Raw genomic sequence first — 26,799 nt, 5'->3', positions numbered from 1 at the left:
ACACCATCCTACTGCTTAAGATTTGCGGCACGTTATCTGTCTTTGGGGAGGCTGCATAACATAGTGGGAAAAGCATGGGCTTTAATGCTAGTAAGACGGGTTGGGATTCCAGCCTTAACATTTACTTGCAAAGCTGTAAAGCTTTAAGCAGATCCTTTTCCCTCTTGTAAAGCTCAGTTTATCAATAAAACAGGGAAAAATGGCTCAACTTTTATGTCATTTCCTTGACCTTCTCTCCAATCTAAATTAGATCCTTGATGTATTTCTTCTCAAAGGACTCATTACCAATACATTTATTTTGGTCATCTGCCCAGCTCGGGTATAATCTCCACAAGAGGAAGGGCTGTGTGTGTTTGCTTACGCTTACAGCCCCAGTACCTAGCACCTGCCGCATATACAAAAATTTGCTGAATGAATACACACGTAACATGATTGTGAAGATTAAAAATAATTTACATACAGTGCCTAGCATGGGGTGGTACAGAGTAGGTACTCGGAAAATAATAGCTGTTAACGTGCCGAAAAACAACACAAAAAAGTTCTACAGTTAAGGCAGCATCTACCTCTAAACAAGGTAGCCTAGAGCCTGTGAACTCTGCCTGCTGCTTGGTGTCGCAACACCTATTTCCCTAGCCTCTGCCTTGGAATCAGCTCTTTAACCCCACACTGCTAGAAGTACTAATCACCTGGGGAAACGGAACAACGCTACTGCCAAGCCTGCAAGCTGCTACACTCCCTCTGCTTCTCTGCTCTGTTTCTTAAAGGAAAGAATGTTAAAACAGAGGTGGAATAAATGGTGCTGTGAACTCTAGATTGACTAGCATGGTCACTTAACAGTTCTGCAAGGCCACGGCACTTCACAAAGAAGGTTTGGTACTTGGCTGACAAATCTCCAAAGTATTGAGGATTTGGAGTTGCTATACAGAGGGAGGCATCTATTGCTTTGCCTAGCCAGCATATATTCCTGCTTCGATTTCCTTTGGGAAGGCAGTCCTCTCACTCAGTCTTCATGGTTCCACAGGGCTAATCTATCTTTAGTTCTAGGGATGGGCACATGACCTAACCCTGGCCAATTAGAGTATCTCAGTACCACTGGCCAAAGTGAATGAATGGTCCAGGGATGGGAAACTGAGCCAGATCAGCTCAATGACAATCAATTCCAGGACTTTAGGTGGAAGCACTGGGAAGGAAAAGCTCTCCACTGGGTTTGCTAAGCCAAAAGGATACATGTCTAGGGCCAGTGCCATTCTGCCTTTTCGAGTAGAAAGCCTGTCAGAAACCAAGTCTTGATGATATGGTTTGAACTTGGATATAGCCATTCATGAACTTTCCAGCCAAGCAAACTAAAAATTTCCCTTTGAGGCCTAAGCCAGTTTGCAATGGGTTTTCCATCACCTACAACTGAAAGAACTCTGGCTAAGTTAGCACAGTGGTGCCAGAATGCACAGACCCAGTGCAGTGGGCACAGCTGTCAAGAGGAAGCCTGAATTTCTCTTCTGACCCTTCTCCTTACTCAGGAGAAATATCCAAAGGGTTCTTACTTAGTCTGCTTGTTGACTACAATCACAGAACAATCAACGGGCCTCTCAGCATCAAAGCGTCTCTGGATTTCTTCAAAATATTGACGATAAAGCTCTTCTCTACGTCGTTCTTCACGTTTCAAACGCTCTGCAAGATACCACCAAGGAAAACTGAAATATGGACTGTTTGTTCTATAAAAATAAGTCAGAGGCCTTACTTTGAATCCTGAACTATTTGTAGGCAAAGGTCGTCATTACATACACACTCTGAGTAAATTCTCTAGACTGTGATCCCCGGCCTGTTAGGACCAGGCTGCAGAGCAGGAGCTGGGTGGCCGGCAAGCAAGCGAGGCTTCATCTGTATTTGCAGCAGCTCCCCAGTGCTAGTAACACCGCCTCAGCTCCGCCTCAGATCATTAGGCATTAGATTCTCATAAGAGCACTGGTCCCTGGTGCCAAAAAGGGGACCACTGCTCTAGACTGCCTCCTAAAAATAACCATTATTATTATTTTTCACTATTGTAAATTCATTGAAATGGAACAGTTGGATTAAAGAACGTGGTCATTCGAATGTTTCATCTGATACATATTGCCACACTGCCCTCTAGAAAGGCTCTTACTGATACATTCCTTCGCAAGGATGGATCACCTAGTGCTATTTTCCCACATCTTAGTCAACATTGGATATTGCTTAAAAATTCCTACCAACTTGACAGGTAAAAGATGGTATTTCATCATTATTCTAATTTGCATTTTTGGGACAACTATTTAAGACTCTTTATTGACAGGCACTTACAATTTGTTTTTGAAAAAAATCAGGTAGTAAAGTTTTATTACAAATTAAAAATAATGCTCTTGACTAGGTATGAAACAATTAAAAAATCTTTAAAAGATGTATTGAGAAAACCAGGCTTTTAAAGTCCACATGCTTCACAGATAATGCAGATAGTTGTAGTTATTTGGTCAATGAGCAAAAAACGCAAGCACTTTGGCTCCGATCTTTTGTTCATTTTATTGTTGGAATTTCATATTTTTTTTCTTACTGAATGACTAAACCATATGATGATACTAATTTGCATTTAAAAATTATTTTGAGCTGAATGCTCTCTATCTAGTAATAGGTTATTTGTATTTCTTCCTTCTGTGAACTGCTTAGCCAAGTCATCAGACGCTTTTCCATTGGTTATTCGTTTATTCTTTCTTTTGTAAAGTGTTCTACCAGTAACAGGAATAAACTGTTTCTGTTACCTTACCTTTTGCTCGAGACTGACTTTCTGGGCCTGGAGGGCCTCGTCCATCAAAGTTATCTCTGTAACGGTCAAAGTAAGAGTCATCCTTTCTCCTGCAATAGTCATCCATTCGTAGGTATCGGTCATAAGAGCTTTCTCTCCTATAAAGAAATGTGCACAAAATTAAGACTGTCCTATCCTGCAAAAATCTGATATAGAGAATTCTTCAAAATGCAGTCCCCCGGGAGGAAGTATGCATAGTATGACACAGGACTTTGGGATTAGACAAACAAGGTTTGTACAGGCACACCTTGAAACTATTGCAGGTTCGGTTCCAGACCACCGCAATAAAGCAAGTATTACAATAAAGGAAGTCATAATCTTTTTGCTGGTGAAGGGACTTGCCCTCAATTGGTAAAAACCACAACATCTGTGAAGTACAATAAAACGAGGTATGTCCCTATCTGGGACTCACTGCTTATCAACTCTGTGGCTGCGACTGAGTTAACCTGGCTTGCAAAATGACTGGGAGGATGTAAAGAAAGCTCTCAGCACAGTCCCTGCCATAAAGTAATTACAAAATAACCGATAGTAATTACTGACATTAGTTTTGAGGAACCATTCCATGCCTCCTTCTTTCTCCTTTTCCCTTCTCTGTGCCTTTTAAAAATTGTGGTTAAAAAAAAATAAGATATATATTATACATAATTTTCATCACCCTGAATAGAACACTCTGAACACAAACTCTGTACCCATTAAGGATTAACTCTTTATTTCCCAATCCTGTAACCTCTAATTTACTTTCTATCTCTATTAATTTGCTTTTTCCAGATACTTTGTATAAGTGGTATAACAATTATCCTCTGTGTCTGTTTGGCTTATTTCATGTAGCAACATGTTTACAAGGTCCAACCATGTTGTAGCAGGTGTCAGAATTAAAATCTTTTTTATGGCTGAATAATGTTCTACTGTATGAATCACATTTTTTATCCATTCATCTATTGATGGACATTTAGGTTGTGTCTGCCTTTTGGCTACTGTGAACATACAAGTATCTGTTTAAGTCTCTCTTTTTAATTATTTTGGGTACAATCAAGAGTGGAGTTGATGGGTCATAGTAATTCCATATACCTACCAATTCACAGCTCACCAATATTTGCTATTTTGTTTTCTCAAAAAAAAAAAAAAAAAAAGAAAAAGAAAAAGAAAAAGAAAATATTATAGCCATCCTGGTAGGTATGAAGTGGTATCTCATTGTGACTTTGGTGCACATTTCCCTAAAGACTAATGATGTTGAGCATCTTTTCACATATTTATTGGTCATTTGTGTATCTTCCCTGTGCTTCTATACTACCAAAACAATTTGCACTTTTTTCCTTCTGCACATTGCCCTTCATAGCATAGCGATAGACTCAGATTCATTGTTAAGCACAATTCATCAAACATTCACACATTTCAGTAAATATTTATTGAACAGCATATCTAGCACTTGAAAGATAATGGAAATATAAGGCTGATAAAGTCATTGCCCTTCAGACTTTCAATTTGTTTAGCAAAACACACATAAAAAAGACTGTTATAAGATAAAAAGCAGAAGAGCTGTATCTGTACCTGTACATGGGATCTCGGGAGTCTCTCATCTCTCTGTATCTATCGTACATGGGGTCCCGGTGATCTCGAAAATCCCTAGAGTCTCTTAGATCACGCAAGTCTCTAAGATCCCTCATGTCCCGAGCATCACGCATACTTCTGCTGTCTCTGTGGTCACGAATGTCTCTCTCTCTGTGGTCCCGCAGGTCTCTGCTATCCCGGACATCGCGCCCATTTCTGCCATCCCTGGGCTCTCGCCTTGGGCTTCCTCGAATTGGGGATCGATCACGTCTTGTATCTCGACTGTCTCCAAAGCCATATGGATCTCTGTGGAAGGTAGCAAGACAATGCTAAGACAAAGAAAATGAAGGCAGCTAACCTTTCAGCTATTTATTGGAGGAAGCTCTCACCCTCCAAGCGTTTTTCCTCTAAAACATGGCAGCCAAGCAGTGAGAACATGACTAAAATTTTAAGGACAACCACCCATATGGTCAGCAAATAAAGACTAGTAGGTTGTAGGATCTCAAAAGATTAGGACAAAAGAAGAATGTATGACCCAAAGCCAAAGGTTCTGACTAAAGTCACAGTATTTATCAGGCTTCAGGGAGTAAGTAATTCGGTATTCCTTACGCATGCCAAACTATCATGTCAATCTCAACAGATTTTCAAAGTGAAAGCATCTTTCCTGCAGAACCTATTTTCTCCCACCACACTTGTGTGAAAAGATTTTAAAAGCGAGAAAAAGTTGGGGGGACATAGTAAAGGGACAGACTCATGACGAAAAAAAAAAAACGAATGGCACAATCTCATACAAAGTAATGGTGATCAAAAGAGTTGTCTTAAAGTGCAGAAAACTTCACTTAAAATGTCTAGGAAGATAATCAAATTAAAGGAAAAAAAATACATTATGATCCACACAGAAGAGTATAAGAACGCTCAGTTTGTCTTCTCACAGTTACTGAGAGTGGTCACTCTCAATTCCCCCCTCTTGATCTTCCCCAGCAAGCATGCTCCTCCTCTAGGTTTACGTAGAACCCGGTTCCTTTTTGCAGAGGTTTGTTCTTTTAAACAGTGTTTGAAGTCAGATATGTTGGGCCTGCTCTGATTCAGTAATCTTCATGACCCATTCCACTCCACTGGAAATTCAACCTCAACAGATCTAAAATTAAGCTTCTTATTCAACCCATTCAGTCCCATTCCTGACTTCTTCACTTATGCCAAAAACCACCTAACCAGTTGCCAAGGTTTAGGTTCTTCAAAGTTAACTTTGATTCTTCCTTATCTTCAGTAAGTCACTTGAATCCTGTTTTTTTTTTTTTTTTTCCCCTTTTCATTGGATTCATAAATTCAACCCAAACCGTTATATCTATTCTGGCACCAACAACTTTCCAAAAAACAAAAACAAAAACCAGCCTTCCAGATTTCAATTCATTCAACGCATAAATACCATATTAATCACTCGAATTATCACCAGTTACCAACTGCAGCTCGACTCTCACTTTTCTGGGCACTCCTCCCTAACAAATCTGGCCTCTTTCCAACTATTACCTCTCTTCTATTTCCTGATTCAACTTACTTGGTTCTACTTAAGCTGTTCTTATGACTTAACTCGCACAACATAACTATCTCAATATTTCTGTTCATATGATTTTTCAGCCTGGAATATCTTCCTGCACTAATCCAAGAATCACCCAATCCTCACAGGCAAGTTCATGTTTCATGTTTTCCAAGAAATGATCTCTAATTTCTCTAGTAACTACTGATCTCTCCTCCTGCTCAACTCTTAAAGCACTTATTATTTCTATTACTCATCTTGATCTGGTAGTTACCGTTTTACGTCTTCTAGTTTGGCCTACATTAAGTAGTACCTCCTCCATAAAACCTGCCCTGAACTCTTGATCTTCCCCAACAAATATGCTCCTCCTCCAGTCCTTTCCATTTGAAAAAATGCCACATCTACCTACTCAGTTACTCACTCAAGCCAGGAAGCTGGATGTCATCCTTTCCTTAAAGCTCCACTCACTCTTCCAATCACATATTCAAACTCTGTTCATTCTTTTTCTGAAATTGCTATCTATTCTGTCCACATTTCTTCACTTCCAGTGGTACCACTGAATGTCAATCCATAATCGCCTCTCCCTAAAACCACAGCAAGTCTTTTAGTTTTCCCATTTCTGCTCTTGCCTCTTTTCTAGTCTTTCTCCAGATTACTCTAGAGCGGTCTTTTAAATATGTAAAACCCTTCACTGGTTCCCAAGATTATTTAAAATTAAATCCAAAATCTCTAGTGAGGTTAGTTAAGATCTTGGCCTGTCTTCTCCAACCCTGTCTCACCCTCTTCCTACTTTACCGCTCTCTTGCCCTACTGATTTTCAACTATATCTAGCCAAGGTTTTTTCTGATGCGTTAACTTGAGCGACAGACGCGAATGCATACTCATTTTCCATGTTTCAGCGTAATTCTCACTCCCTGATTGTTAGTTTAAAAGTGTATCTTCTGCCCCTAAATCCTGGCCACATCTTCTCATAGCACTGCTTTTACTTCTCATTTGTCACAATTTGACCTACTCACTTGTTCAATGTCTGTCTGGCATGCAGATGCCGCAAGAATACATTGAATGAATCTTCCTCCTGTACATACTTCTATTACTTCCCTTATCACACTGTTCTGTAATTGTTTACATGGCCTCCCTACTAAACAGTAGAGGCTTTTTATTCCTTAGACACAGCATGGAGTTCATCAAATGTTCAATCAATTGTTCAAGTAAACTGCAAGGCCTCTCAAGAGCAGGAACCATGTTTTGTTTATCCTTTTGCTATCTATCATGAGTACACATATTAGACAACCATCATGATGCCATTAGCTGGGTAGAAAACCTCAATTTCACTTCATCCACTTGGACACAGCAAGAACAATTTAAATGCCAATTTTGCTCCTATGGAAGGTCCTTGTCACATGCTTTAAGGCTCACAAGTACTCCTGATTTGTGGAAGCAAACATAGAGGACACCAGGGAGTTTAAATGAGGACATCTAAACATTTTTCTTTTTTATTAGAACAAAGTGCAGACTAACCAAGATTCTTACTTCAATTTTTCTTATTATACCATATAATCCTTCCAACATGTGTAACATCTGTATAGTATATAATGTGGGCAAACACTCAGAACCCAATGGGAAGAGACAACTGTAAAGTATTTTTGGATTAATGATCATCAGATAAACCTGCCTTGGGGAGCAGTTAGAAGTAGTCATTAGAGATGGAATCAGATTTCAAGTGTTCTTGGCAATCAGGGATGAAAGAGATCATGAGCCTGACTGGCCACAGACCACACGCAAAGCCTCAGGCTGGTGGAAGTAGGGGTGGGGATGCAGGTAAGAACTCCATGTCACAGCACGGTTATTCACAGCCTTAGGATAATTATGCCGTACTTGGTTCTCATTCTTTAGAATCCACTGAAAATACCTTACTTACCTGTCAAGAGTTCATCCCTGGAGGCTGACCGATAACCTAAATTCCCAAAGCCTGGGTTCAAGCTTCCAGTTTGTGAAGACAAGCACTCCCCCTTCCCTCAATGAAAGTCCATGTGCAACAAAGCTACTAATTCCCTTTCAATTGCCTTCTGGGTAAAAATGTAGAAGAGATGATATTCACAAGGGAGAAAAAGAACCAAAGGAATAGCAAAAGTAGGGACAGAGAAGATAATAATTCTCTAAAATAAAAAGGCTATTTTCCTTCCTTCAAAAGATGAGCAGCATGGTAGACTACTGTTCTGAAGACAAGAACAAAACAAAAAACCCTTTAGGGTCACTTTAGGACCCAAACAAAGAACTCCCCCAGGACAAAAGAACTCCAAGGGCTCCTGCTGCTGTCCCCCCCCTCCACCCAACATCCTTCTCAAAGCAAGAGCCAGCTATCAAAAGGGTGGTACAGTGTGCAGGATTCAGAGTGCCCCAAGGAGGAAGCCTGCTGAATGAGATGCTTGATCTCAGATACCAAGTGGGTTAGAAGCAAGCTTCTGGAACATAAGAAGGTTCACAGTATCATCCCATGGCACCAGAGGTGTTTTACTGGAGACCATATGCAGTGTGCCCTCAGTACCAGGTCATTAGAGGCTAAAAAGAAACTAAACGGTGGTTAAATTAATTTCAGCACTGGCATTCACAAACTGAAGACAGGTGACAAACACTACTAAAATTGTTATGTATTTCTCATCTACTCAGCAGGGAAAAATAGCCGAATGCTCTTTGCCTTGAGAGAAATATAGCCATATCATTTGGAAACACTTGTAGGGGGAGGGAGGGATGGGTAAAGGGAAAAGCCATGGCTCAAATGGCAGGCAAGTGATATGCTTCTGGTTGAACTGCTTTGCTTCCTGGGGACTAAAGGGGTGTGCAGGGTACTATTCATTTGAAAGCCTACAGAGTAAGAACAGATAGATGATTATCTTGAAGACTGTGACGGACTTCGAGTTTGTCTTTGGCCAGAGGCTGAAATCTCAAGCCCAGGACGGGTCTTTGGTCTTGGCTGTACAGGAGGTCAAGAAAGGCCTCTGTCCTTTAGTTAGCATCTCCTTTCTGTTCACAGGAATATTTTCCTTGGGAGGACCAGCCTTATTTTTTTGCTCCTGAAAAAAAATCCTTCATCAGCTCTTTGTACTTCTATTGTTACAGATACTGTCCACAAATATAATTATCTAAATGGCTGGCTGCTGTGTGATGCTGATCCCCCACCATGAAGGCTCCATGCTACTGTCAGAAACGGAGGCAACAGATACATGCGGAATTTTGCCATTAGGTCCAGGTAGGATGTGGAGTGCAATGAGATAGCACATTTTACAAATCCAAATTTTCTAAGTGCCCATAACTCTTTCTTGGAAGCATGTTGATGATCTTCTCAAGCACAACTATGACTTTTCTGTTGGTGGAGGTGGCACTTGCTGAGAACTGTAGGCTCTTCTTGGTGGAGGTGGCACTTGCTGAGAACTGTAGGCTCTTCTTAAGTTCAGTGTGGAGGTAATCAGTGCCTGGAATCTTTAATTGTAAGGCCCACCTAGAGCTAGGGCTGTCTCACATCCAAGGAGCAAGCAGTTATCAAAGGAATTCACACTGTGGATAGGTAGAAACCACCTCAGGCCATATAAGAAACTTGTCTACAGCTAGGTTATTTCTGATGAACCCAGTGCTCAATAACATTCACCGAAGAAGCACCAGGCCTAATATCCTTAATAAAAACATGAAGAAAACTTTCTGCAGAGCTTTTGATGTAGACAAGTTGTTTGTTCTTCTTTAAGTCATATGGGAAGGTTGAAGAAATTCAGTCTCACTTGGAAGCGATGGCTATGTAGGGGTATGCTCCAAGACCTGGATTGCCAAAGTGTTGATCTACGGATGGAAACTGAGAACATCCGAGGTACAACCAGAATCATGGTCCAGTCTTTGAAGGAGGACTAAATCCTAGCACCAGTGATAGACAACTTGCATTGTAACTATGCAATATACTCGAAGGAATCAAATGAAGTGGTCCATGAGTTAGATGAGAATTCAGGTTGAAATCTGGTCCAGAGCAGGGACCTCTGATGCAGAGTTCTGTGCTTGGCTGGGCCAATATTGTCAGAATTACACACTGACAGCTGGAGTCAGTAGGGAGGCACATTACGGAACAGAGAGCCATGCCAGCAGAACTGTGGCTTACAGAGACATTTGAAGAGGTGATAATCCTGTGAAAACTCCCAAAGATACGTAGGTGTTTTGACACTCAAGGTTAAAGTCCAGCAAAACAAGGTGTTACAAAGGTCTTGCCAACACGCTTAAAAACAATTTAAAAGTAGCAGCACTGAACACATAAAGGTATAGCTTGAAGGAAATATTTGCCACAGGTGCAGTGTCGTATGCTCCCGTCCCTACTGCATTCCCTGTGGGAGGGGGCGCATCAAATGATTATGACTGCCAAACGAAGGCCGTTTGGTTGTTGTCAATACACTGGTACACTTCGAATTACTTCGAAGCTTTGAACAGAGGCACACACTCAAAGAGTGATGTCCAGTGTTCACCTTCAGGGAAATGGTCAGCCCCTTCCAGGCTAACCACTCTATCTTGCCTAACTGCATTTCATTCCTGCCCTACTGGTATATCTGACGAGATAATGCATGATCACGGTAATAATCAAAATGTCGTTCTATTTTGAATAAAATATTCAGTTTGTCTGGTTTTGGGGTTTTAAAATTTTTATTTTTAATGGTAAAAAACTGGGACTCTTTGCTCAGGTTTTAGATGAAGCTCAAAATAGATTTTACTAAATGTGAACAACCCTCTTCCCTGAACCTTATTAAGCATGACTGTATGAAACTTCACCATGTTAAATAACATGCTGAGGAGCCCAGTTAGGGGGGACATATCACCCAGGGGAAGACTGATTCTTAATGGAATTTGAATTAGCCTCTCTCTCTCTCTCTTCTACTGACTATAAATAAAGCAGGAAACCACTGCCCTATCCACATCCCAAACCACCTCCTTTTACAATTTATTTCTGAGGAAGGTGTTATTTTAAAAGGTATATAAAAGTGACATATATTTATGTATCTGGAAGGGAGAACATTTAAAAATGTCCTACAATGCTGTGTCTTTTTTTGGGGGTGGAGGGAATATTAAAAAAAAAAAAAAAGCTATTTCTTCCATTACGGATGAAATTAATCTTTTAAATTTAATGACCTGGCAATGGCTACATTGGATTCCAACCAGGGGAGCTTGTTATTTCCCCAACACTGCCAATGTTTGTTGAAAGCTACAATCAATTGAAAATGTTAAAAGCATTTTTGGTCAACTATCATTAATAGGATGACATAAAATATTCTTCTCAATTCATACCGCAAACATGAACTACTCTGTATTCTGCAATGTTTGTTTTTGTTTTTTTTTTTTTTGGTCTGCTTGTTTTTTGCGGAAACACACAGACATTATCTAGAGATCATAAGCATCATGGGGACAACAGAGTAGGGGGGTACTTTACTAGTGGAGTCAGTGTCTTTATAGTTATCAATTCCACATTCCTTTTCATAAGCTACCTAGTTCAGAAACATACACATTGGAGGCTCCTTGGAAATTGGATACACATCCTATCTCCTTTCAAGCCATTTGGCAACCACAGCTTCCAATAGGAGTCCACATTTCTGACCATTAGATGCACACTCTTAGCCTCCTGTACTCCATGTTTATTGGGGCAACAAGGTGCAACACAGATGGGACTGCCCAACATCTGTAGCACAGTTAGATGCAGCATAACGAAAGCAGATATTATATGGAACTGTTAAAGTTCTGCAGGATTCATTTATGTTCTTCAGGATACTCAAACATACCCACAAAATCAACCAACAAAATATTTACCTGCAAGCTGCAGGCCTTCTTTATGGTGTCAGAGAGAACGGACAGAATACCAATGTATATGCTCACTTCTGCAGTGAGACTGGGGCATCCACCTGATAGCTGTGGGGTAGCTGTAGCTGTGGTGTCAAGATTCAACTCCTCTGAGCAGGCAGAGTGCTCAAAGAATACAACTGCAATCGGCAGCATGACCTTGCCCCTAGAGTCTGCTTGAACTCTGCAGATCGGAATTGTGTAATCTATTTCTGGTAGCTTAGAAAATACCCACCCTTCACATCCAAGTGGGGGCATATACATCAAACATACAGCAGCCGTTCTTTCCTTAAGTGGGCAACAAAACATAGGTGGTTTTTGTCCCAAAGCAGATAGCTGTATGTTATGTGTAAGTGCTTAGCTTGGTGTATTTCCAGGTGACCTGCGGAGCTACCGGTACAGACTAGGGTTCATGGTAATCAGCAGTGTTCAGTTCATTGTAGGAAATATAGTCTACTGTAGTATGTGGTTTTGGTATATAGTTTACTGTGGGAACTTGGCATTTTTACTTAGGGGCAAAGGCAAAATCCACTTGGGCCATGAAGAGTCACCAGGTATGAAATATATCAGTCTTCATTTCACACAAAACTGCACACAGTGCATCCGCTTGTGTATTGTTATGGGGCCACAACATACTCATCTTTGGTGTGAACGGTAACATTAATAAGGCTCTTCTTTGAGAGAAGGGGCCAATTTAATGCATTTCTCCAGGTACACATCAGGACTATCTCTTTTGTAAATACTGGAAGAAAAGATATATTGGGAAAATACCTTTATTTCCAGGAAAGCTAAGACAAAGGAAGACTTTTGAGAGGTGGAGTGTTTTCGCCCTTTTTATTTACCCTCGGTAGGTAGGCCACGCATGCGCACAAACGGGATCTGCGGCACAGGCACAGGCAGCAGCAATCTCCCAAGCAGCACTTTCCATAAACCTGGGCCGTCAGCTGGACCGTCAGCCATTTGGAATGAAGAGTTGAATCTCTGCTGCCCGCTGCAGTGCAGCGTGGCACACACCAACGACCCTGGGACACTCCTCCTTCTGTGGAGGCTCTCATTGACACGTGAGCTGGGGACAGACAGAGGTTTATCCTCTTCCAATCGCCTGCAACTCATGTTGCAAACTGAACTTGCTGGGTTTGCCACCGAAAACACAATGCTTCCTCTGCATCTCCTGATGTATGTTTAACAAAAGCAGCAAGGCCCTTCACACATGGTTCATGTTCTTATTGTTTGCTTGAGCTTTTCTTATTTGTTGGGGGAAGAAAAGACCCTTGATGTACGAAGTTGGGCTTAACTCCCCAGAGCCCAACTCTCCCAAGGTAACTCACTGCTTCAGGGTACTTTACCTTCGTGTGGGGCTGGGTCTTGATGGAGCCGTATTCATATTTCTTCTTTCCGCTGCCTTATTAATATCTGAAAAGAATAATCAACCCATCTGTTCAATGCTACGGAATAAAAACAATATCATCAGCACATTTCAAATGAAAGCAACAACAAAAAAAACTACAATGACAACCAGATGGTGAAAGAAAATCCATTCAGCAGACACACTGTCACTTGGGCAATTTTTATTAAGTTATGGCAATACATTGTCATAGCTTGGTAAGGAATGTTCTTCAGTTTTCTAGCTAACACATAATTTGTGTAAAACTGATTATGTCAATGCTTTAACACTGTCAAGTTCTAAACCTATCCCCTCCAAAAGGGGAAAAGGTTGTCTTCAAAACTCTGAGAGCCAGCTGTAAGATTCTTTTTTGAGGGGAGAAGAGTGGGAGAAAGATAAGGAGTGTTAAAAAAAAAAAAAAAAAAAAAAGAACAAAGGCAAATAATTCCATTTTATGTTACAAATAAGAGCTGAACTCCATTGCCTTAAAACTTCCATATTCCATGAAGCAGGGCCTCCTTTTAGTGTGCCTTGTGTTGTATTCCATTGGATAGACTCTTCCAGAATGAGATGTAGGAAAGAAATGGATTAATTTTTTTCTAAACAAAGTATATCACATGTTAACATCTACAACCCTCATAGATAAGTACCTAAGAATTGGCCTTTGGTGTAGTAAGGTTAGGTAATAAAACACCCCTAAGAAGTTTTTATTAGAGAAGCCTGGCATATACGACTAGGTAAGTGAGAATGGTGGAATCACATTAAAATTTATAGAAAAGTCAATCTGTGTAGTTAAATCCTGCTTGCTAAAAATAAAATAAACCAGCTCTGTAAAAACTGAAGTGAATAATAAAGACACTATGTTTAATAAGAATTAAAGTAGCTAAAGAAATGGGCCAATCTATTCCCAAAGTAACACCTGACAATTTTATATCACTTAGATACATAAATGCATTAAAAATTTCATACTATAGTTGAAATGTAACTGCAACTACCTGCTGCAGTGTAGCTTAGTTGCCAATATTGTATCTAATGATGTTAAATGGTATTAAGCACTCATATAATTAGAGTGCTTTAAAATAGTAATTACGTATTTTAAAAATTTCAACCAGAGTCCTATCATGTGAAAGATAACAAAAAACTTAAGAGGTCTGGTATTGACTTCACCCTGCTATGCTGTACACTTTTCTTTTGAGTGTCCGCTCAAGTGAGAATGATCTTCAATTTCATTTTAAGTCAGAAGTCTCTTTCTATCATGCCTAGAAAAATGGCTTCTGACAAAACTGAAGGTAACATAAATCTAAATATTCAGAGAGGCATATTCTATCTAAATTGTCTCTTACTTTTTCCATTAAGTAGACACAAGCTATAATCTCTCTATGTAGGACTCGGCCAGTGACATCTGACCACGGCTTTGGGACTGCATATAGCACTTCACAATTTATAACCTTTGAAGTTCACTAACATCTGAATTACAATACATATTATATAACGATAGGCCCAAGTTTAGAAGGGCCTACTGACCTAGTCTGCTCACTTACTTTGTACTGCTTTCTAATATAGGGTGACTATGATTCAGAGAGAAATGTGAAGTCTTTGATTATTTAAGTAGTTTTCAAAGTATCTCTGGAATACAATGGGGGTGGTAGTGGTGTGAAGACTTCTTTGAAATAACATATTTTCCAGCAGGATTCCATATGCTAAATGGGTCTTGTGAATTAAGAATATGCATCTCAACAATGATTTCACCTGGATAACATTAAGGTGAGAGTACAGGACATATGATATTACTTGAACTGTTAAGTTTCTATTAACACTACGTAATTTGCCCTCATCATATGAAAAGGACTATTACACTGTATAATTATCTCCAGTTCTGTGAGTGCCTACACTAGGGCTGAGGAGACCAAAGTAGTCATACATTATATAACTTTGGGTCAAAACTGCTTCCAGTTAGAATGAAAGAAGTAAATATTTTACTTTGAAGTTGGTGATATTTTTTTTTTTGGCAATTATTCAAAAGATTTTTTAAAATTCAAGATTATATCTTTAAACCATTTTGATTGTAATTTGCCTTCTAGTATCTACTTTTATTGAGTAGTCCAGAGCAATTATATTTGGATGGTATGGCTTGTGTGTCTTCTGCAAAAAAAGAGAACTCTTAAACTATTTTCTTAAGTTTAGGGGTTAGCAAACTTTTAGTGTGGTATGTCATTTGTTTGTTCACCCCTATTTAAAGAGTTCCTTAAATCTCTGTCTTCGGTGAGATATGGAGAAAATGAGACCTGAAAATTTCGGATAGTCTCACTGCCATCCAAGAGGGCTGCTCAAGTTAGGATAATGCTGTGGGGGTTTCCAGTGAGTTATGAAAACAAAACTGTCATCGCCATCAATCCCCATACACAAAAAAATCCTGACATGCATATACGGAACTTTTGGAAAACCTAGGAGTTCAAAAATACAGTTAAGAACACAGAAGCTACCACAAATACAAATAACTTCAAGCAACTAATCACAGTATAGCAAAGACTTAGTTTCAGTCAAGAAAAAATGCCATGCCCCATCCCATTTTTTTGTCACACAATTTAAAAACTTATCAGTTGGAGGTTGATTTGAACAAGTGTCTCTTTGAAAATGCAAATACTGGGACTTGTAAAGGGGGCTTTTGTATTCCATTGAATAAGATCTTTTTCTTCCTAAATCTTTATAGAACTATATAATCTACACAAAGAAAATAGACACAATGTTAATGCAAAGGAAAAGGGAAAAAAGATGGAAAGACAATGTGGGGACCTTTCTGAACATTAGGTGGGGAACCACAACTGGAAAGAATTTAATCGAGAGAGGGTAGTGGCAACTTGGGAGTCCCCAAAGAGAGGTGGAATGCCTCCTCTGCACAGAAAAGGGAAGAAATGGTGTTTGCTTCTCCTCCTGCTCTATTTTATCCCAGCCCACAGTCTCTAGGTATCTCTTCCATCTCAGCTTGGTTGGTACCTCAATACTTTCTTAGTTATATTAGCAATGTGAATACCATTCAAAATCACCATCACCATGAGCTGCTTAAGCTTGGCCTGAATATCTATAATTTCCAAGTGGTTTTCTGAAAAGAGTTAAAAACACTTCTCAAATAAGGATTTTTAGACAAGAAAAACAGCACCAAGTAAAAGGATTTACATAAAAGGAAAAAAAAAAAACACCCAGAAAATAATCTAGAAGACATGACGTTATACAGGAAGTGGCAGAGCTGTTTGAAATCATCAAAGAATGGCGTAAAGAACTCTCAAAGACACAATGCCTAATCTACAATTTTATTTTAGACTAATATGCCAGACAAGGTTCACACAATGGTCCTTGAAGATGCTATAAATATATATATGCATGTTTCATTCACAGTAAGAAGTGCTTTGCTCTATTTTTTTAAAGTGTGCCACTATAAAACAACTCTTTTTACTTTAAAATCAATTTTTATACTCCAAGCTATCACAGTGGAAAACGAGGACTATTCTGAACAATTGTAGTATGAACCACAGCACTTAGTGATAGTACCACTATTGGCTGTTGAAAGAATCCAGAAGCCTATACAATTTCAATAAGTGATTACAAATAAAATAAAACTCCCCAAAAGGCTTAGTTGAAAACCGAGTAACAATCGGGTATCACTATATTGGACATACATGATGATAAAGATAATGACACTTGGAAAACCATACTGACAAGACAGTGGATATCACATGTTAAGCTCCCAAAATTGGAAGGGAAAAAAACAGGACTTCTCACTTAAACTATATTTATGAAGATGACTTTGATGGTATATTGTAACATCAGCAATATTACGAGTTGTATTGTAACTAGTCAGGGATAAGAGAATGTTCTGCTTTAACCATTAAGCTCGCTTTGAAATCTGCGCATTCCCTCCTATTTGATTATCTCTTTCATTCTCTAATTAAAGTAATTATTATCTTTAACTGTATTAGAATATTATTCCTGGGAACAGAAATGGGGGAAACAAGGATAACTTACATTTACATAATGCTTATTCTGAACCAGACACAGAGCCTGTACTAAACATTATACACATTATCTCATTCAATCCTTTCTACAACTCTTGGAGTTAAGTACTATTATGATCTCTGTTTTGTGAGTGAGGAAATCTGAGGTTGAGAAATTAAATGACTTATCTGAGGTCACGATGATTGTGAGGCAGAGCTAGGACTCAAACCCAGGTCTGTCTGACACCAGAGTGCTTAAACATTATGCTCTGCAGCCTCAAACAGGGAGTAGAAAGACATGGTTTCCTTTTTGAACATTCTTGCTAGGTAGGACTGCCTGATCAAATGCTGACGGAACCTGGAAAAGATGCACTCTATGCTAGTCACTTCAATGTTCAAGTGCCCCAGACACCCAAGAGGGTAGGACCTACCTATTCAATTACCGCTTCAATTTCTATCACCTCAAACTACAATGCTTCTTGCTTCTGCTGACATTCTATTCACTACAACTCTCCGGACAAAAATTTTCTATCAAAACTTAATTTCCTGCCCTTTTTATTTCTTTCGAGGAAAAAGCACTTGGTTGGGATCAGCAAATGCGAGTTCTAGTCGTACTTGGGGACGGGGGTAGGATTGGATTTAGTTGAGTCACTTGAGTTCTCTGAATCTGATAAAATAGATATTCTACCTGTGTTATTTATGTTGATTCAAGGAGAATACCAACTAAGAGAAAAAACTAATTTGTATTCACAAAGGTTGTGATCTAAATTAGTAAAAAGTCTGAGCTACAAAAAAAATTAAAATACAGGTTTATTTAAAACATAAAATTTCAACTGTACAAGTGGAGAGCCTTAGAGAACTAAATTAATAATTGAAAATGACTGTTTACAATCAGTATATCAAATACTTCTTTGCCTGAGTCACACTCTACACTAAGCCTTAAGACATGGAAATAACAAGGCTAAATTAGTCTCCGCCTTGAAGAAATTAACTGTTTAATAAAGGAGGCATATATACACATATAATCACAATACAATTTAAAGTGGGATTATGGCAGAGATAGTGAAGGCCTAACTATGTGTATGTGTATGGCCTGGGAGAAGAGCAGGGCAGAGGGGAAACTGGGAAGACCGGGAGGGGAGGTGGAGGGAGGTGGAGAAGGAAGGGAAGGACTAAAAGTAACATTTAAACTGAGTCCTGAAGGATGAGTAGGAGTTTACCAGAGAGAAGTCATTTCAGCACATGCAAAGGTAAAAAGAATGATGTGAAGGACATGAGTAGAAATACTAGAAGAAGTTTAATGTAAGGACTGGGAGACTAGGAGGAAAAGAGAAAGGGGAACTAAAGATGCAAACCAGAGTTAAGACTAGATCGCAAAAAACTTTGCTATGGAAGAGGAAGAAAGTGGCAAGAGGGCCTGTCAGGAAGCTACGAACTGAACTACCACAAACGGAACCTCAATGAAACCAGATAAGGAAGGCCTACTGTATGCATGTTATCCAAAAAAGGGAGGAGGAATTATTTAACCTAAGATGTTTAAAACATTGCCCATTAAAATGTTCTTCATTATATAGTTCTTCATTATGCAGTTTGACACTGCAGGCAACAGGTGGGAGAAAATATTGAAAAGGTTATCATTTTACCTTCAATAAAGACAGATAAAATGAACTGATGGCCAGAGGAGTCAGTAATGAATAGCTAATAATCTACTAGTTTGACCCACTGTTTAGGAAGAAAAAGACGACCAAACATCCTTTCTTTTTTCTAAAATAAATTTTCAAAAAATTTAATTGTGGTAAAAAACACATAATATACAATTTATCATTTTAACCATTTTTAAACATATAGTCGAATACTGATAAGTATAGTCACACTGTTGTGCAACAGACTTCCGGAAATTTTTCATTCTGTAAAACTAAAACACTCTATATCCACTAAACAACTCCCATTCCCATCTCCTCATTTACATGTATATCCTTTTTATTCTCCATTTCTTTAACGAAGATATACCAGCACCACCTGGTAAGATGATTAAAAATCAGATTCCCAGGCTCCATCTCCAACTTTGAGAATCTGAAGAGGAAGCCTAGGAATATGTATTTAACAAGTTTCTTAGGTGATTCTAGGCAGGTATTTGTGAACTACTACTCTTTTATCTTTATCTTTTTAGCATACACATAACATATACTTAAGTCCTCCATTTAGAAATCTCACAAACTCCTGAGTTAAAGGGAAAATAACTTGTAATCTGTTACCCCCCCCCAAAAAAAAAATCACGACAATGGCTAAAATCGGTAAGAGTATATTCCCTGAAAAAAGTACAGAAAGCATAATCACACAGCTACCTCCAAAAGAAATGGAATCATGAACCCAAGTTTCTATAGTGCTAAAAGTAATAGTAATATCCAATAAGGTCGGTACCTTCCACTCCTGGGAGGAGTGCGCAGCCCACCAATTCTCTTCAATTTCATTTGATCTTTTAGAAAGTTATTCTGAAAATTTAAGCTTCTTTTTCCAACTACCTAGTTACAAAATGGCAGGAAAAAATATTAATCACTGAGTTTGCTACTTTTTGATAGCATATTATCCATTTCTTTGGCTAATAAAAGGCAAACTGCCAACTAAAGTTCTCTGAATCCTGTAAACTAGACTTGTTTGTATTGTTTTGCTGGCAGGGGACAGAACTCCTGCTTCTTCTGAAGAATTCTGTTTTCATATCTAAATGCAACTCTTTGCAAAAAGAAAAAAATGGCCACACATATAATTTCACATTCACACCACTAAAAGTGAAGTGGAGGAAATCTGAAGCTAATAAGCAAACCCTGGAATCTTGGTGGGTCTGCTTTCTTTGTTCTCAAGAAGGTGAAAGCAGCCTACTGAATGGAAGGAATTAAAATACTGAAAACTCCACAGATATTCTAACTATTCCTATTACCTTTAGTTCAAATTATGAAGCCAAAAACATTTTATAGTTAAATTAAGGTCTTGCTTAAAATGAATTCATTAATGTAAACCCAACCATAAACCAGAGTTGTCAATTCCTATTAGTAACCTGCGATATGAATAGGTTAGTACTAGAATCTGCTTCAACCTCTATCTCCAGTGAAAACTCATTTTCTAAAGTCCTAAACCAGGGGTTCTCAAAACTTTAATGTACATAAAAACCACAGGGGTGGCTTTTGAAAGGCAATTCCCTAGTCCCCATCTCCAGAGATGTAATTTGAAAGTGGGGGACAGGGAACTGCATCCAAGGATCTGTATTTCCAACAAGCTGTTCCAGTGACTCTGATGCTGTCCTAATGTAAGTTTCTCAAAGGCTGCAAAAGGTTCAATTACATGTTTGTAATCCTAAATTTTAAAACTGAATGAAAATCATGTTTTTCCCATTTTTTCCTTTGGGTATCAAAAGTAATTTTTGAAGAGGGATTAAAAGTAAACTTCTTGTATCATCCCTGACCCCAAATACATGTTATTACTATCTCAATCTCCAATTGCATAATTAAGTATACTCACTTAAAGCCAATTTACTTAAAATTTAGAGTTCTCCAAAGCTAGCCCACTAGCTGCAGGATCAACCAAATCTTCAGTAATTCAATCATTCCAGATCCAAACCAGGGGACCACTCAAGATATTTTATAGAGCTAAAGTTATAAGACACTTTGCTTCATAACTGTTCTCCAATGCAACTTAAGCTGCGTGATCACTGCTTAAAGTTGTTAGTCTTTATATAGGTCAACAATAATGTTGCTTTGAACATGAAATAAAGGTAAGAGTCTTATGGTCTGGAACGTTCTGATTCTTTAAGGGGAATTATTTTAATATAAAAATATTTGGTCCAATTGACTATTATCTCTTAGGTTTTTGGAGACAGGATAAAGAATGAAAATGACCATCCATATAAATAATCATATCTGGTGGTAATAAAATCACTATTTAAAAAGCAGCAGGCATGCTGGTATTAGATATTTAGCTGTCAGTGAACTTCATATTTCCCTAATGTGCTACTGCTTTACACATGGCCTTACCCTGATCCTTTCATTATGCCTCTCATTAATAAGAATAACATAGAGGATAACTTTCTGTTGGTTATTGCCATTTTAACTTCTCAACAGTTTACTTTAACTCTGCTTAAATCGAATAGTCCAGACCAGGGGTCTCCAAACCCAGGGCTGCGTACGGACAGCAGGAGGTGAGCAGGAGGTGAGCGGCTTGGGCCTGCAAGCAAGTGAAGCTTCATCTGTATTCGCAGCAGCTCCAGCTTAGACCAGGGGTTAGATTATCATAGGAGCACTGGTCTCTTATGCCAAAAAGGTTGGAGACTGCTTGTCTAGACAAATGAATATGCTGTCACAGGACACATCTTTTGGCACCTAAAGCTAACTGAGCTTTAAATGCACTTGTCTTAAAGACATACAGCAATCATTAGTAAACCACAAAGTACAGAGAGGAAACAGGAGAAAGAGTAGTACTGGTACTGCCGGTATCTCAAAACACTCACGGAAAGACATCAAGATAAAGGCATCATGATACTTTCCTCTCTTAAACTTCTACATTGCACATGCTTAGCATGTTAAAACCTCTGAGAAGTTCTGGAGTAAGGATACCACTTTACCTCAATATGTCCCAATTTTGCTTGATCATAAAATCTTTTATTTTCAATGTTTTGAATGCGTTCTACTAAATCTGTGATTTGAGCAAGAAATCTAATCTCTCCGAAGCACTATTTCTTCATATGCAAAAAAGATATAATGTCAGTCTACCTATCTCACAAGATAACTGTCAGGAGCAAATGAGTTGATATTTGTAAACTGTATGTTATCATTACCACTAAGAGTAATAGTGAATTTAGAAATAGACATTTCAATCTTTATAGGAGTCAAAAACAAAAATAGCCAAAGGGTAGAAAATATTAAATATATTTCCTCCAAATGGTTTTCATTCTTAAAAGCACAACTAAGTTTCAGTAATATCACAGCAGTAACAAGTCATACAAAGGTACTGCCATCTGCAGGCTAAAGAGATGGAATACTTGCAATGGTTATTTAAAATGAAGTTTTAAACCATTAGGCACTTTTTCTCATCAGACTTCCTAAAACCTTTCCAAAAGATGTTTATTCTTCGCTTTTGAGCATGGTAGATGAGACTGTTTGCTGAAGTTCTGCAACTGACTCATTTGTCCTCTACAAAGGACTGCTGCTTAGAAATGTGAAGAAAATTACCTTAGCTTTACGTACTTACATTGTGCTTTTATCAAAGTAATCAAGGAATATATATTTTTTAAATATTGCTTTTGAGGAAAAAAATCCTTGAATGGCCAGAGCTGACTTTTCAGAGTTACCTTTCAATGAACTAAAAGTAAATCTGCTCTCTCACACACAAAAACAGAACTTATGAACAGATTACAGATAGAAGAGACTAGACTGTTAGCTTACAAATAAATTAGTTAATGCCTCTTTCAAACATGTGGTGTTCACAGGCATGGGACATTGAGCAAACTGCACCTAGAAACATTCCTTCCACTCGCAATATGGTTTCTCCAGCACATTCTACAAGAAAAATCACTGTTTCTATGCTTTAGGTTAAAAGATTTTGTTAGAGGTTTCAAAGAATATCTGGAGGGTGACAGATGAGCTAAGAGAAAGGCAAAAATCTAGAATGAAGGAAGAAACTTATGTTAGCAAATAGCCAAGTGATCTCCAATACCCACAATGCAAAGTTTGGGCTTTACTGGTTTGAAAAAGTCAACATGAAAATTAGTTTTCACACTCAGACTGACTCATACAGAAAACATTAAATCTCAAGTTGTCAAAATCCAAAACTGCTCCATCAGCGTTCGCAGAAACATCTTTTTAGAAACTGTAGTGTGACTACCACACCACAATGCTACAAGAAAACTGAAGAAGCACACACTTGAGCACACAGTTCCTACAGTTCCCTGGGACTATCATTTGTAAGTCAATAATGACAGCGATTTACAATGAGAAAGCTTATAATATTAATGATCAACTCTGAAGATCCTGGAGCATTTCGTAGATTCTGTTATGCCTCAGGGAAAACTGCACGGTGCAAAAGCCAGAATGACAATTAACCCATACTCCTAGGGCAGCGTTTCCCAAAGCGTGGAATGCAGAATAATTTCAGGAGCAACAAGGACGCACTGTTTATTTTAATAGACAGGTATTTATTTTTTTATGAGCATTAGAAAAATAACTGGCTTCCATTATACGGGTTGTGATTTACGTTTCCACCTTAAACAAATATACTTAAGGGGGGGGGAATTTAAAGGGAAAAAATTAACATTTGGTAAACAAACGGAAGTACAGATGGTACCCGGACATAAAGGTGCAACGCGAGAGCCTGGAATTTGGGGAACGCCGTCCTAAAAAAAGCCCCTGGCAGGTTGTCCTGGAGTGGAAAGTGCCATAGATCAAGACACAGGAGAGCCTGCAAGTTGGGCGCTGGCTCTGTCGCTAATTTCCGGGGTAACCACGGCACAGTTTCTTTTCCCGTTCTCTGGGGCCCAGGGTTCGCGTTATAAAATGGGTGGGGGTGTCACATGACAAGGAGACGCCTCGAAGATGCTGTTGAGGGGCCGCGAGGCGGCAGCGGCGATCAGGGACAGCGCTCGGTTCGCCGCACGGCGCTCTACGCCCCGGAACGCCCGGCGAGGCGGCTCGCCTCCGCCCCGGTTCGAATCCCGACTGCGCCATTGGACTCGCCGAGGACCTGCAGGCGAGCGACTGTGCCATTTGGAGAAAGGGGCGCGAAGTGTGCAGCCCTACCCTACAGAGAAGCCTGGAGGACTACTGTCGCCGACTGGTGCACGGACAGGAGGCTGCGGCGCGGCGCCGCCAGACCTGAGCCCACCCCCGGCCGCCCCGAATGGCCGGGCCTGGGCCTGACAGGAGCCGGAGGAGGCCGCGTCCCGCACCGGGCATGCGCAGCCCCGCGCGTACCCGGAGGGAGCCGAGGCCGCAGCCGCGGTCGCGCGTCGAGCGGGCCCTCCCGCCTCAGCCTCCCCATCCGGCCGGGGTCCAACTCAACCGTCTGCCCGTCAGCCCCACGCCTCGGCGGACGGCCACCGCTCCCCGACACTCACCGCTACCAGCGCGGCGGGCTCCCGGCCGCTCCTTCGCCTCAGGCCCGCCGCCGCCGCCGCCTCCGCCTCAGCCCACCTGCCCGCCGTAGGACAAAGGCGCCACCAACCGACCGGCGCGGGCACGAGGCAATGGCGGTCGGGGCGGAGAGTGGGGGCAGAGGGCGCGCACGCAGCGGCAGGCGCGGCAATGTCGCAACAGCGCGCGGGTTTACGGCAGGGCTGAGTTGGGGTGTCGATCTCCTTAGCAAGGAGGGCGGGGAAGTGGCTCCCGGGTGGCCGTTGAGAACGCTGGGGGTTGCCTAGTAACGGCGTCCCCGGCTGTGGTTGTGTCCTAGGCCGGGTCTCTCCACCCCAAAGAGCTTCGCTTGTCTTCTAATTTCCTGAGCTCCTTCCTTCCTCTCTGTGAAAATAGATCGTTGAAACCCTAAAATACTTTGATTTAGTCTCGCGTAAAACTAAAAAAACAAAACGCCTTGGAAGTGTGTCTTGGAGAATAATATATATATATTCCTGTAACTTCTGGATCACAAGGAACAAAGGGAACAGAGGTAGAGAAAATGTTCTATTTAAATTTACATTTAGAGAAAATGTTCTATTTAAATTTACATTTCCATAGGCTGCGTATGTACCCTATTAGTTTCACTGACAAGAGGCAAAAGGCTTTGGTGATATAATCATAGTTTCTTTTTGAGTTCTTTATTTTTTCCGGGAATATTCAATATCAAAAATAAATTTCCCAGAATGTAAATGTCGACTGTGAAGCATGTAAAATGTTGTAGGGAATAGAATTTGCTCTCACAGTTGTAAATACACTCCATCACAGCTATCGCTATAAGAGTCGGGTAGTCTCTTTTATTAGGATGCCTCGGACCCCATGGGGTGTAGTTTTTCTCTTTGTGAATAGTACATGCCAAGTAAAAATGGTGGCTGTGGAATTTGAACACTAGAAGAAGTCAGATTTCTTTGACAACCATTCATATGTTCGCTCCTTCACTCATTTACTCGCCAAATGGAATGTTCGTTATACACCTATTAGGTGGTCCTATGATTTATGATACACCTACTTGCTAGGCATTATCATGAGCAAATGCAGACCCATCTGTTATCTCAGAGATTGCTGTCTAGTGGAGGGATGGAATTAGGTATATCATCACACTTGTGTGTGTAATTGCAAACAAGTAAATACCTGAAGAAAAGAAACAGGGATGCACTCTATTGTCTAGTTTTTCACCTTGTGAATAGTGCAGGGTATGTCCAACGTCTATGAAAAGATAACACTTGGCCTTCAGATCCTTACTGTAATTCATCATGGCACCTGGGGAAATGGAAGCTGGGTGATTTTTCCCGCCTCAGCTGAGAGCTCCTGGGGGGCAGATAGGAACTTCTATTCCCAGGGATTTCCCCTTTACTTTCCCCCAGCTTGTTCACTCTATGTGAGATTTTCAGGATTTTTTGGATTCACTTGCTTTCTTGGTGTACTTTTGTGGGGCAGGTTAGGAACCACACTTGACTCAGTTCAGAATCTTGTTTCTTTCCTTGGTTATCCTTTTTGATGTTTGTGCCATAAAGCTGTATGTACCCTTTTTATCATTTGGTTGAATTGATTGTCTTAATTTTTTGGATATTTTAATTTTTTTTGTTATTTTTTTGGTTAGATATATAGGGACAGAGATTCTCTAACCCAGTTTCATCTTACTATCTTTACCCACCCAGAAATTTCATATGATCTCATTTACTCTTCACAACAACCCCATGAGATAGATACTTCATAATTTAAACTTTAAAAATTTCTTAACTTTGTAAACATACATTAAAGTATATAAAATATTCCACATACCTTTAAACTCACCACTAAGCCTATCCTTCCATCTTATTCCCCTCCCTTCCTGGACATAATCACTTCCCTGAAATATATTCCCATGTATATTTTGTACTTTTATTATGAAGATGTGTGTATCTCTCTCTCTCTCTCTCTCTCTCTCTCTCTCTCCTATCTTTCTTCCTAATCTGTATACTATTGTTTTAATGAATTTAGATATATTTTCTGTATCCTTTTTCAACTTGCTTTTATCTTTTTAACTGTACTAAGTTTTCAAGATTTAACTGTGTCGAAACATATAAGTAGAGTAGTGGTTCTCAAAGTACGTTCCCTGGACCAGTAAGCAGCTTCAATAACGCTTGATAACTTGTTAGAAATGCAAAATTTTGGCTCCACTCAAGACCAGTCGAATCGGCAACTCTAGGAGTAGGACCCAGCAATTTGTCCTTTACCAAGCCATCCTGGTGATTCTGATGCACCATATAATTTTAGTACTGCTCTAATTTATTCATTTTATTTGCTGTATAGTATTTCTTTTATGAATCAACCACAGTTTATGTGTCTGTACTAGGGAATAGTTAGATTTTTTTCTATTGCAAAGAGTACTATATTGAACATATTAGTACATGTCTCGTTGGGTACACGCAGCAGAGTTTTCTAGGATACCTGCTTAGGAGTGAGATTACTGACTTTGTAATATATTACATCTTGAACTTAAGGAGGTTTAGCCAGACTCTTCTCCAAAGAAGTATTAAAGT

General features: G+C 39.7%; 1 protein-coding gene across 3 annotated transcripts in view; it reads right to left on the bottom strand.

Annotated features, from left to right (window-relative positions):
* The window catches only part of NCOA5 (nuclear receptor coactivator 5), a 28,903-nt gene extending 4,545 nt beyond the window's left edge, over positions 1-24,358 (bottom strand). For 2 of the 3 annotated variants that reach the window (XM_016152344.2, XM_036229339.1), the window contains exons 1-5: positions 24,223-24,358; positions 13,097-13,163; positions 4,361-4,666; positions 2,774-2,910; positions 1,542-1,668 (exon numbers count right to left, since the gene is read on the bottom strand). In XM_016152344.2, coding sequence (XP_016007830.1) covers positions 1,542-1,668; positions 2,774-2,910; positions 4,361-4,666; positions 13,097-13,134 — 608 coding nt within the window. In that variant the 5' untranslated portion in view covers positions 13,135-13,163; positions 24,223-24,358. The remainder of the gene's footprint in view (positions 1-1,541; positions 1,669-2,773; positions 2,911-4,360; positions 4,667-13,096; positions 13,164-24,222) is intronic. The other variant, XM_016152345.2, reaches the window with a different exon arrangement.
* Positions 24,359-26,799: the final 2,441 nt, after the last annotated feature.

The sequence above is a fragment of the Rousettus aegyptiacus genome, unplaced genomic scaffold, assembly GCF_014176215.1.
Source record: "Rousettus aegyptiacus isolate mRouAeg1 unplaced genomic scaffold, mRouAeg1.p scaffold_m13_p_12, whole genome shotgun sequence".
NCBI lineage: Eukaryota > Metazoa > Chordata > Mammalia > Chiroptera > Pteropodidae > Rousettus > Rousettus aegyptiacus.
The sequence above is the reverse complement of the archived record's forward strand: the minus strand, read 5'-3'. Positions and strand labels throughout refer to the sequence as shown.